At 26.7% G+C, this 12,156-nt stretch overlaps 1 protein-coding gene across 1 annotated transcript; it reads left to right on the forward strand.

Annotated features, from left to right (window-relative positions):
- The first annotated feature begins 359 nt into the window (after positions 1-359).
- LOC135929017 (phosphatidylinositol transfer protein beta isoform-like) lies at positions 360-11,933 on the forward strand. Its single transcript, XM_065465507.1, has 11 exons — positions 360-434; positions 479-509; positions 548-711; positions 758-849; positions 974-981; positions 1,395-1,472; positions 2,277-2,360; positions 5,592-5,669; positions 5,993-6,088; positions 9,494-9,616; positions 11,344-11,933. The coding sequence occupies exons 1-11, from the start codon at positions 418-420 to the stop codon at positions 11,386-11,388; spliced, it is 816 nt and encodes a 271-aa protein (XP_065321579.1). The 5' UTR covers positions 360-417; the 3' UTR covers positions 11,389-11,933.
- Positions 11,934-12,156: the final 223 nt, after the last annotated feature.

Below are 12,156 nucleotides of genomic sequence, written 5' to 3' on the forward strand. Positions count from 1 at the left end.
ATTGAGTATAAAAAATTTGAGCAAAAAATCTTTGAAGATCACAAAATTGAATATAAATAATTTCAAAAATTTTGAATTTATCATGAAAACCTTTTTATTCTAAAAAATCTCACAAGATAGATTTTATAAAAAAACGTGATTTTTTTAAAAAATCTTCATTAAATTTAGTGATTAAAACTTATAAGATTCTATATTTTGTATAGCATTCCAAACTCTGATTTAAAGTTATCTTGAACTGATTTCTAAAAACAAATTTATTTGATAATTATCTAAATGATTCCTATGCTTTATTATTAATTCTTTATATAACGGTTAGATGCTAAAATAAATTTATACACTATAAAGAATCCCCTGTGGAATTTAAGCAAATGCACGAATTTCATTTGGCTTAAAATTTCCAAATTTTTTTTTTCAATTATGCTTATCAAAGAATTGTAAGTTCATTACATTTTAACATATTTAATCATATTTTCTAAAGTCGAATCGTTTTACCTCTGACTATCCAAGAAGTAATTATACCTATAATGCTAATTTAATTTTTTATAAGTATCAAGTGGCTCAACTTTATTCTGTAGCAGAAGCTAGTAAGAATGAAACTGGTGGTGGAGAAGGTGTAGAAGTATTAGTAAATGAACCTTATGAAGGAGAACCTCTATTTAATAATCAATACAATACAGGACAATATACTCATAAAATATATCATATTGAACAGTAAATCATCCTAGCTAAACATTGCACATTTATTATTAATTTTTAGAAAATTGCCCAATTATCTACGTTTGTTAGCACCAAAGAGTGTTTTTACATTCCATGAAATTGCTTGGAATGCCTACCCTTATTGTAGAACAGGTAGAACCACCTCTTTTTTATAAATTTATTTGACATAATTAAAATAAACAAATTTTATTAATTGATTATTGTTCAATAATCCCCTTATTATATTTGAATAAATGTATTTTTTTTTATAATTTAGTCATAACGGTAAGTAAAATCCATCATCGTAAGTTGAAATTCTCTTTTATTTATATTAAATTATTTGCTACCATTTAAATGATATTTTGTATATAGATCAAAAATTTATACCAGATTTTTTATTATAAATTATTTTATATCTAATTTCAAATAATTTTGCCTTTTGTATTGCTTCAAAAGAAATTGAGAATATGAGCAGTAAATAAGTATTAACCTATCTATATGATATTTTTAGATTAATTGTTATAATAAAAGTTTAAATAGGTCCTGTCTAAATTTTATATAAAACAATACTTTGCTTTTACAAATTTATTTTATGGGCTTTGACCCAGGCCTGCAAGTACATGATATAAAATATATCATAGAATAATTTGGGATCAACAAAATTTTTGCAATTAATTTGCCTATTATTTTATTATTAGAATCCTGATTATATGAAAGACAATTTTGAAGTAAAAATTGAAACTCTCCATCTACCTGACAGAGGCACCTCTGAAAATGTAAGAAATTAATCTTTATTTTATAAAATGATGTAATTTAATTATAACAGACAGATAATTAATTATCAGAGCCATATCAATTGGATATCTTAACTTATCCCAAAATTAAAATTTTTTTGAAAAAATTTACCCAGACCTAAACCAATTTGGACCCAGGGGGATAAACTTTGTAGGTCTCTAGTATAAATATAACATTTTTGCTAATACCAATACCCCTGGTTGATTGACAACTTTGATACTTTGCCTAAGAATCTAAATTTTGATAATGAAGTCTTCAGAGATTTTTGAAAATGCTTAAACAGGATTTGATCAAAATTTACCCTAAATTCCAAATCTTTTATTTTTGTAAAAAACTTTAATAATTTTTATGCATAAAAAATCTTTCATATTGAAATCACAAATTTTAGAATGTTATTTTTTTTCAACTTTTCCTGCTATTTATACTTATATATTAAAAATATTATATAATATTAGGGCCACACTTTACACATTAATTGCTTAAACCTTCAAGTAAGTTATGATAGTTAATAGTTATCTATACCTAAATCTAATTATTTGTTATTGGATTCTATTTTATCTTTTATTCATAAAAATGGCAAAATATTTACTTTTCCTTATAATAGATTTGGAATTTTTATTTTAAAATTTGATTGAAGAGCATTTCAAACTCTAAATACCAATAAACGATGTTTCATTAATTTCGCTGGTTTCTAATTGGTCAAACTAGAAGGTTCCAAAATATTAACTCAATCTTTTAAAAAAAATTATATATATATATAATAAATTAATAAATATAATTTTTAGGCTCATAATTTACCTAAAGACGTTTATAAGAAGGTTCAAATAGTCAACATTGATATAGCAGACGATTCTTCCCTCCCTAAAGCGGTTTATAAAATGTTTTTTTATTTTTAAGAATTAGGGCCGGATACGATTTAACAGCTGATCGATTTTTAAAATCTGTCTAAAAGATTAATGTTTCTTAGATTATTAATCATGAATAGAATTAAAGATAAAATTAATGCTAATAAAGAAAATTTGATCTCTTAAGACTGATTTTTAAAGAATACGATCAGCTGTTGTTGGATCGGATCCCACTATAAATCCGACCAGGCCTCATTTATAGGAAAGGCGTTATCTTCAAGCGTTGCGTTATTTAACGCAGCGTTATGACAGCTGATTCAGTTTTATAAAACTAATTTAAGATTTTTATACAATATATTTTAAAAAAATCATATAAATTTTTTTTGCAAATTCGCTATTATTTTTATAATAGTATCGCATATTTCTTTATCAATGCGGCACAACATCTGTTTTTCAAATTTTATCAACGTTATCATCATAGCGCTCCATATTTATTATCTTGATTTTTATAAATAAACGCTGCTTTGAATAACGCAATGCTTGAACATAACACGTTACCTATAAATTAGGCCTTAGAGGTAGAAAGGAAGGAATAGTAAACTATATTTTATACATATATGTCATATATAATCTAGAGATCCATATCCCATATTATTGTTTTGTGTCATGTTTGAATTTGAATACTCAAAAAATATGAATCTCTTCCTGTCCTAGTTCTATCATATGTTCAAAGTACCTGGATATCTAGGGACTGAACCTAAAATTTCTAGCGTTCAGAGATCCCATTTTAAAAATTTCCAGGAACCAGTTTCTAACATGAGTGACTTTAATTTATAATGTATATTGTTCGAAATATTTATAAAATTCATTTTGGAAGTAATTAGGGGCTTTTTTGCATCTCATTGCAACAGAATTTACCAACATTAGCCTAGAATTCTCGGAACCACGTCAAATCTATGGCTGGCCTTTTCTAAAAAAAAGGAATTTTTTCTAAAATTTAAAGAGTTCTGATTCTCGTCTCTTACTGTTTGCGTACATATTAATAATTAACTTGGTCATATGAATATCGATGATAAAATTTAATATATACCTAGGCACGTATCCAAACCGAAACGAATATCGGTTCAGGTTCATGTTCGGATAAAAATAACGTTCAGGTTCGGTTCGCAAAAAATAAAAATATCGGTTCGGTTCGAACCTCTAAAAAACGGTTTGAACACTTTTGTATTCAAACCTACTTTAGGATTATGTATAAGGAAAAAAATTTTTTTATTTCATAATTAAAATAAAAACCTTCATTTTTATTAATTGCACAAATATTTAATTTATAAATATAACAAATAAATATATCAATGAATAATTTTAATATGAACAATTGCTTAAATTTTTTTATTAAGTTGCACAATTAATATATTTTCAAAATTCGCCTCACTCAAATTACATCTAGGAGATAATATAAATTTAATTGTTGAAAAACATCTTTCCACACTAACTTGGGTAGCTGGCATTGCCAGTATGACATCAGATTTGATGTGTCATTTATAATATATTTGTTTATAATTTATATATTATTTTTAATTTTTTTCTAGTCATTATAAGCTTAAAATATTAAAAAAATGTTGTAAAATGGCAATATACTAAAGTTTATAAAAATTATGACTGACGTTTATCAGTCACATTTGATTGATAATTTTAAAAACAATTTGAATATAATTAAAATTTTTACAATATACTAATTTTATAAGCATAAAATTATTAGCGGTTTGGTTCAGGTTCGGCTAAAAAATTTTTAGAGGTTTAGGTTCGATACCGGGTTTTAGCGGTTTAATGGTTTGGTTCAGGGTCCGTTTGGATTCCTGTACATAGGGGATGTTTAAAAAAAAACTTAAATTATTTTTTTTCCAAAAATAAAATACAGGGGGGGGGGTGGATCTTAAATATTTTATTAAAAATGTTAAACTCAAAATATTTAAATAATGTATTAGGGCGCAACAATTATTGTTAAACGGTTCGATTTCACCGATTTTCTAAAAATGACTAATTCTTGATTTTAATCACACATTTGGCCCATAGGTTGGAAAGATATATCGGCGAAATTTCGAGGTTTATATGATAATATTTTTAGTTAATTTAACCGTTTTCAAAAATTTACTCGAGTCGTTTAACAACACCCCTGTTGTGTACGAAAAGATGATCAATCTTTAGGGATGTTAGCCGAAAAATTTGCGACATAATATTCGCAGATCATATTTTATACAGAATGTTGAAACCGTCGAGTATAACGTTTTTTTCGGTTTTCTTCGGTTTTCTTCGATGTACCGATTATTTTTTCAAGCAAATTTATATGGTTGTTTATTTCCGTTTGTTTCGTTTTTTTTTTATTTTTGAAAAAAAAGAAGTTTTGAATATTTTTCTTAATCATATAATATTTGTGTCTTTTTTGTGATATGGAATTCATGTTCTTCCGATTATAAATTATATACTGAGGGCTTGTTTTAAATTTTTTAAAAATTCTGAGTTGACCAGATATTGTAGATTACCCACAATGTGAATTTCAAACAATTTTTGCCGAGAACTACTCTTTAAATTTATGTTAATTTTTCATTAAAAAAATTTAAAAAAAAATATATATATACAAATATTCATGGCGGAAAAAACTATCTTAAAATTAAATATAGGGTAGGCACCCTACATAAAGCCGAAATCTATCTTTCGGTTAAGAGGGATTTTTTTAAACCGCCCTTTGAGATTTCTGAATGCCCACGAATTCCGCCATATCCCTTTACGACACATTGCGTTTTTTTTAAGAGAAAAAATAAATTAATCCATCATTAATCTTGTAAAGATTTGACTAGTTGAGTTATCTTTATTTTTATTGTGAAACTTGAGTTAGGACCTAACGAATTAATGATATAACCACACATTACATTTCGTACTGTTGAACCAATTAACGAAATATTTTAAATGATATTGATCATTTAAATATATATCGAATTTAAAAACTGGTACGAACCTGTTCAATATTATTTGTAACGTTTTGATTCTCTCCTTTCGAAATGTTCTCATAACGGTTCAATTAGGAATACGGTTCAGAATATTTTAACCGTTTATTTTGGGTTCGCGGTTCGATTTGGGTTGACGCCCTGATATTATAATAACCAATAAAAAACTACGTGTTTATTTTTTTCCCCGAAAAAACTGGGTCTTTGTTTCACTAATTATAACCTATTAATTTATAAAATATAAATAATTCAGGATAGGAAAGCGGAAACGGATCCTGCGAAATTCCATTCCACCAAAACTGGCAGAGGTCCTCTAATAGGAGATTGGAAAGTATTATCATTGAAATTTATGTTGTATTTTTTTGGATTTTATATCGAGTATTGTCAAGCCCAATTGGAAGATAGGATTGGTCCGCCATTTTATATTTTAATCATGAATACAGTTAAACTTGTTTAATTTAAGCACCGTTGGGACCGTGCCCATTTTAAACAAAAGTGGCTAATAGAAATTTGGACTGGGGCTTAAATTTTTATTCAAATTAGGGAGTATCACAATTATCAAGAGCTACAATTAGATAAGTTTTACTGTAATATCTAATTTACTAGAAACATTTATTTGCATATTTTAATTAATTTAACGCATTTGATTTTTAGGCTACAGTGGAACCCGCGATGTGCTGCTACAAACTTGTGTCTTGTAACTTCAAATGGTTCGGTTTACAAACAAAAGTCGAAAATTTCCTGATGGATGTGAAAAAAAATTAAATGATTATAAGATTATTATTTTTTGACTCATTTGACTGGAAGAAGATAATATTTCCATAGAATTATATAATTTTGAATATTTTATTAATACCCGGGTTCTAAGGACCAAACTAGCCTAACTCGTTAAACCCCGAAACTGAAACGTCAAAATTTTTTAGCACTAAAACCGAACTTAAAATGGACCTTTTGAGTACGTTAGTTTGCTTTCGATTATTTTTTTTCCCCTAACCAACCTGAACTTGAACCGTCATTTTTTACCGAACCGATAAATCTGTACCCCTGCCTTAAACCCATTTTATCAAATCCAACATCACCCTAGTAAAACAGGAAAATTAAATATTTTGTCCAAACCAATCTGATCCGATTTTTTGTCAAATATATGATCCGATCTAAGGTCGAGTTCAATCCGATCATAAGTTTTTCTTTTCTATTGGACTGGTTTGTAAGAGCACAATATCTAAAAATTATGAACACCGAAGGTAAATAAACAATCTTATTAGTTAATCTTGAGTTAAAAACCTTAGACTTTCAAACCCGAAGCCTGAGAGCGTGGGTCTACTATTATATTTTCTAGCGGACCTGGACGGGTATTTGGGTTTTAAAAAAAGAATTTTTTTTTAAATAGACCAGGCTTTGGACCTAAAAAAAATTTTTTTCATTTAAATTTAGCTTATTTAAAATAAAAGTTGTTAATTTACAAAAGAATAAAAATTATCCCAATTTTTTTCTTCTAATAATAATAAACTTCAGTATTTTCAAAACAAAATGATTTCCTAAATGCACACCAAATTAGTGATCTGCATCGGGCATCGGGCCTAATAAACGTTTTGCCGACCTGAATTTATTTAAATATAGAAATTAATTTTTTTTTAAAAAAAAATTATTATGCCCAAAATAAAAGATATATGTCATATGACTTTTAGTTTCCATAAATAAAATCATTTTTATTTTACATAAAAAATTCAATATAAAATTTATAAATAATTTAAGGTCCGAATTACCTACTTTTGTAGATCTCTACCCGAAATATTGTTAATTTTTTCATTGAATTACAATAAATCAAATTTTTGGACATGGTATTGGGCAGGGGCTGTTGCGAAATTTTTGAAACTTATTATGGACTTGGGTAGGGCTTGGGAATTTTTTTTACTGCTAGCCTGAGTTGCCTCATCCAAAATTCCTGGCTCGTGAAGGTCTCTCCCCCAGAACTTATATTTTGTGAATATTTAAATTATATCGATTTATTCCATTTGGAAGATGAGAGAACGGAGCGTTTTAAATAATATTCATTTAACGGCTCATTTTTTTCAATTTCCCCTTTTGTAAACGTAAAATTTGTCAAAGGTCTGAATTCGATTCGAAAATAAATTTTTTAAAAATCCGAAGTTGACATCCAACCTATTCTAATAAAAAAAAATTGGTGTGGACTCTCTGCCTCCCATATGTGGGCAAAATCGGTAAGATTTAGATCGGTCCATGCAATTTTTTAGTAAACTCATAATTATAAAGAGTAGATATATATTACCATCTAATTCTAACAACCTTTTATGCTAACATGTTGGAAAACCGGTTTTTAAAAATTCAAACCAATTGATATTATTATTTTTACGAATCCAAACCTTAAACCGATATTTTTATCTGACCCGAACCGATATTCGTTACGGTTCGACTTCGTGCCTGGGGATGACATTTTAAAATGCAGATGTTTGTAGTGAAATTTTGTCATGAACTTTTGTTAATATAATTTTTTATCAGTCCATGGATCTTTTTTATATAAATTATAAGAAGGTAGCTGTAGAATTGTATGAAATGAGAATATATCTTCGGTAAAATCAGAATTTTAAATGTTAAAAAACGCGCTTAAATGATTGATTTTAAAGTTGAAAAATAAAGCATATTGACGCTAACATATATACTTGTTTATTAAGAGATTTTTTTATTGATTTAACACAGGTTTGGAACGAGAGTTTTTAAAAGTATCTTGATACAAAAATGTGGTATTTGTATCTAGATCCATTTTTAGGTGATGTATCTCTGTCTACTTCTATTTGAAAAGTACCTCTTAACATTTCTGGTTGGAATGATCGAAACCGCATCAAATTTGACCAATCAGAATCTTTTTAATTTTTCGAAATCAGAACCATTTTTAATCCGTGTTTCTAACTTCAGAAATTAGTGTTGTTAAACGGTTGATTGATAATAAATGGAATTTAGCTTACTTATTAAATAATATAATATGATTTTCAAAATATATTAAAACAAAAAATAATTTTTTTTTCGTAAAATAATAAGACGCTAACTTGCGGATTTAATATTATTAAAATTAACAATATATTTATAATTATTTTTAGGTCTGTGCTGATCCACATATTTTTTATCTGATCCTATATTGGTTCAAAACCGATCCGATACCGATCCAATATTATTTTTCATCACCTCACTTTAAACGAAATGTAATTAAGACAATATTTTTAATGCAAAAAATCGAATTGTGCAATTAATTTTATTTCTTCAATAATCAAAAAATTTTTACGAATATTGGTCATACAATATTAAATGAATTAAGTGAATTTTTCATTATTCCTCCCCTTGAAATTAGAATTCAGCACATAACGCGTTTTGCAAATTTTTATTGTTTTTTGTAAAATATTTCCATAAATTTAAGATACAATATTTAAAAAAATTCTTTTATTTAAAATATAAATAATAAAATTGGCGTTATTATTTAAAAAGATTTAAAATAAATAAAACTTTGGGTGTTCCTTTCTATTCTTATAAAAAACTTTTAAAATACTATAAAATCTATTTAAAAAAATAAATAAAATTTAAGGGGTGTTGTACATTTGCATTGTTTAAAAAAAAATTATTTAGAAAATATTATTAATTTAAAATAAATATACATAAAATAACAAAAAAAAGCATAATAAAAAGATCGGAATTTTTTACGAGTATCGGCCCGATCCGATATTTTTTGGAAAACGCTAAATATAGGTGCTGATCCGATATTAATATCGACACAGCCTTAATTATTTTTAATATAATTAAATTAAAAGATTTAAAACTATATATTATGATGTGTTGTTAAACGGCTCGATTTAAGCCGACTTTAAAAAATGGCTAACTCAATATTTTAGCTGGAAAAATATTGCCTAAGCCTCGATATTTCGTTAATAGATGTTCTTTGAGCTACCTGAGCAAAATCTTAAGGCTTGCATAATATTTTTCTTAATAAATTATTAAGTTATCTGTTTTTAAAAATCGGCTCAAAATGAACCGTTTAACAACACTATCGAAAATAATGCACCTTAACGTTTTGAATCATATTCAATATAAAACATTTTTCCCCGATTTATAAACATAATTTTTGATTATAATATAAAATTATTTAAGATCGAAAAACGGCTGTTCACCAAATTCCACAGGGAGTTGTTTTGTTGGATTGACAGATGGCACGGTCTAAGTATGAAAGATATTCGGAGTTTGGAGGAAAGAACGAAAGCGGAACTGGACAACGTAATCATTATTTTTTTTAAATAAAAGGGATGTAAATGGCGGGGAAAAGCGGAATAATAGTGCGCACATTGACCTTTTACATTTTGGCGTAATTTTTGAATAAAAGAGACATCGCGCGTCACTTGTTTAAATTAAGGCTGTCTTTTTATTAATATCCGTCTATTCCAAATTTTTAAATAAATTCTTAAAAAAGGATTTGTCTTTGAAAATAATATTATCGTCTGCTTTCTTATTTCTTTAATTTCTAAATATTCCTTTTTTAGGATTATAAGTAAGTTATTTATATTACATTTTTATAAAATATTGCAAAGCGAAGAATTAAAAAAAATATTGAAAAAGCAAACCTATTTGCGTTTTTTTAAAATGGTTTAACAGCCAAACGTTAATTTTATAAATTTGCACGAGGCCATTTGAAAGGCATTATTGGCGCTTGCAACGCAGCGTTTGTAACACTCAATTTGTTCGCACTATAAGGGAATGATGAAGAAAAAAATAAAGACTAGAAGGGGAAGTAAAATATTAGTAGTAGCGGATATAATTACTAATGAAAATTAGTGGGGTGGGTAAGGGGTCTAGAGAAAACATATTCTATTTTTTAAATCTGTCGAAACCAATCACTGTATTTGATACAAATTTTTTGGGTAAAAATTATTATAAAATGTATTCCAACTAATAGCGTTAAAGGGTAAGAGCACGGAAAAAACGAAATATTGGGAATCTCGCCTACTAGAAAATTTTGAAAGTAAATTTTGAAATTGATATTGGTAGGTGCCAGGGCAGTAAATACATCTATTTAGAGTTTTTTAAAAAATGGACGAAATATTCTCCACATTTTTTACAGATTTTTATAAAAATTTTATTTAAAAGCAACGTAAAATCATAAATTAGTAAATATAATAAGAGATAATGAATATATGAACGTATAAATAAAGTGTATATTAAAATGAGACAAAAGGAATATGTATAAAAAATTTAAAAAATAGCGATGAATACCGGAGGTAGTATAAAGCGAGGAAAAAAATAAGAAGTAGAAAGAGTCTAGGATAACCCCTAGTAGACTCCATTGAAGCTGATGTAATTGGTTTTATGGATAGCTATAGCCTTTGTCGAAGAAAAAACCCCTCTCGAGGTTCTTCTGAGAGTTTGCTGATTTGAGATCTTAAATTTTTGAAAAAAACTAAGGCAAGTTTGCCGAAGGTGGCATAAATAGACGTATTTGTTTCCCTAGCATCTATTAATATCAATTTCATATTTACTTAAAAAAATTTCTAGAAGATCTGAGCCAGATTTCCAATTTTTTGCTGTTTCGTAGCAAATTTCCGTTATAGTTACCATTAAAAAAGAGCGCGCGATTCACTATATTTTTTTTGAGTAGAACTAGTTATAAAATGCCCTATATTTAGCTACTTTTAACTTTAAATTATTAAATAATTACATATTTTATAATTCAATTTTATATTGAAAAATTTTGATTTGATATTTCTGAATGTAAACCGAACCTAACTTATTTTTAACCGAACTCACCTTGAAAAATATTATGGTTAATCCAGGGCATGTGAAAATGATACCTTTAGTTATTAAAGTAACGAGCGAAATATTTCTATACAATTTTTACTCTGAGGATCGTAAGGTTTACAATTGTGTCCTCATTTGCCGATACATTGTCAATAATTGATAAATCGATTTATAATATTATTAATTAATTTATTTTTTAAAATAAAACACAGAAACGGTTGAAATGTGGTTTGTCTGGCACAACTGATTTAGAATGACATTCTCCTCAATACGCATTTCGACGAAAACATAAAATCATAACAAAAATTTTAAATTTTATCCTCCATATTTTTTTTTGTTACTACCCCCAAATTCCATATCATTTCTACTAACAATTACTTCTAATAAATTGTAGCTTGATTTGAGTTTAATATTAGTATATGTTTGGTTGCTCATTTGAATTTGTAGGTGTGCTTTACTAAATTATAATTTATCTTATGAACGAGCTCTTTATTAAATAATTTTTTCACATTTATAGTTATCGAATATATGAAAGAAAGTGAGGTATTATCACTCACAGCCTGTCATAATCATATAGTTTTAATCTTCTTTTTTTACTTCTTCTGGATATTCCAAATGCGATATACTCTTTAGAAAATTCCAAATTATTAATTATTTATTACCTTATTGCTACTATTTGAATATCTTATAAAATCAATATTATGTAAAACTCACTCCTTATAAGTCATGAATTGATAAGGATTTATTTATCGATTTTACCTCTAGTTAATTTATCTTCGCAAATTTCTGGTGATACTTAAAAAAATTTTTAGTAAATATTTATTTATTTTTATACATATTATTTAAATAGACAAAATAAAATTATGATAAATAAATATGAAACTATATTGATTGATCAAATTTGGAAAAAAATATGGTTTTTTTTTATATAATTATAATGATATTTGTTTTAATAAAAGTTATTTTGAAATTGTAAAAACTATTATATATTTATAAATAATAAATAGCCCTCTGTACAGACCAAA

This window comes from Gordionus sp. m RMFG-2023, chromosome 4, assembly GCF_954871325.1.
Source record: "Gordionus sp. m RMFG-2023 chromosome 4, tfGorSpeb1-WG-v2, whole genome shotgun sequence".
Lineage (NCBI taxonomy): Eukaryota > Metazoa > Nematomorpha > Gordioida > Chordodea > Parachordodidae > Gordionus > Gordionus sp. m RMFG-2023.

What these genes read in the sequence shown, in the direction of transcription:
- LOC135929017 (XM_065465507.1), top strand. An exon ending in ATTCTTCCCTCCCTAAAGCG is followed by an intron (nt 2,361 to 5,591) that starts GTTTATAAAATG and finishes TAAATAATTCAG; the next exon opens with GATAGGAAAGCGGAAACGGA. An exon ending in CGAAAGCGGAACTGGACAAC is followed by an intron (nt 9,617 to 11,343) that starts GTAATCATTATT and finishes AATAAAACACAG; the next exon opens with AAACGGTTGAAATGTGGTTT.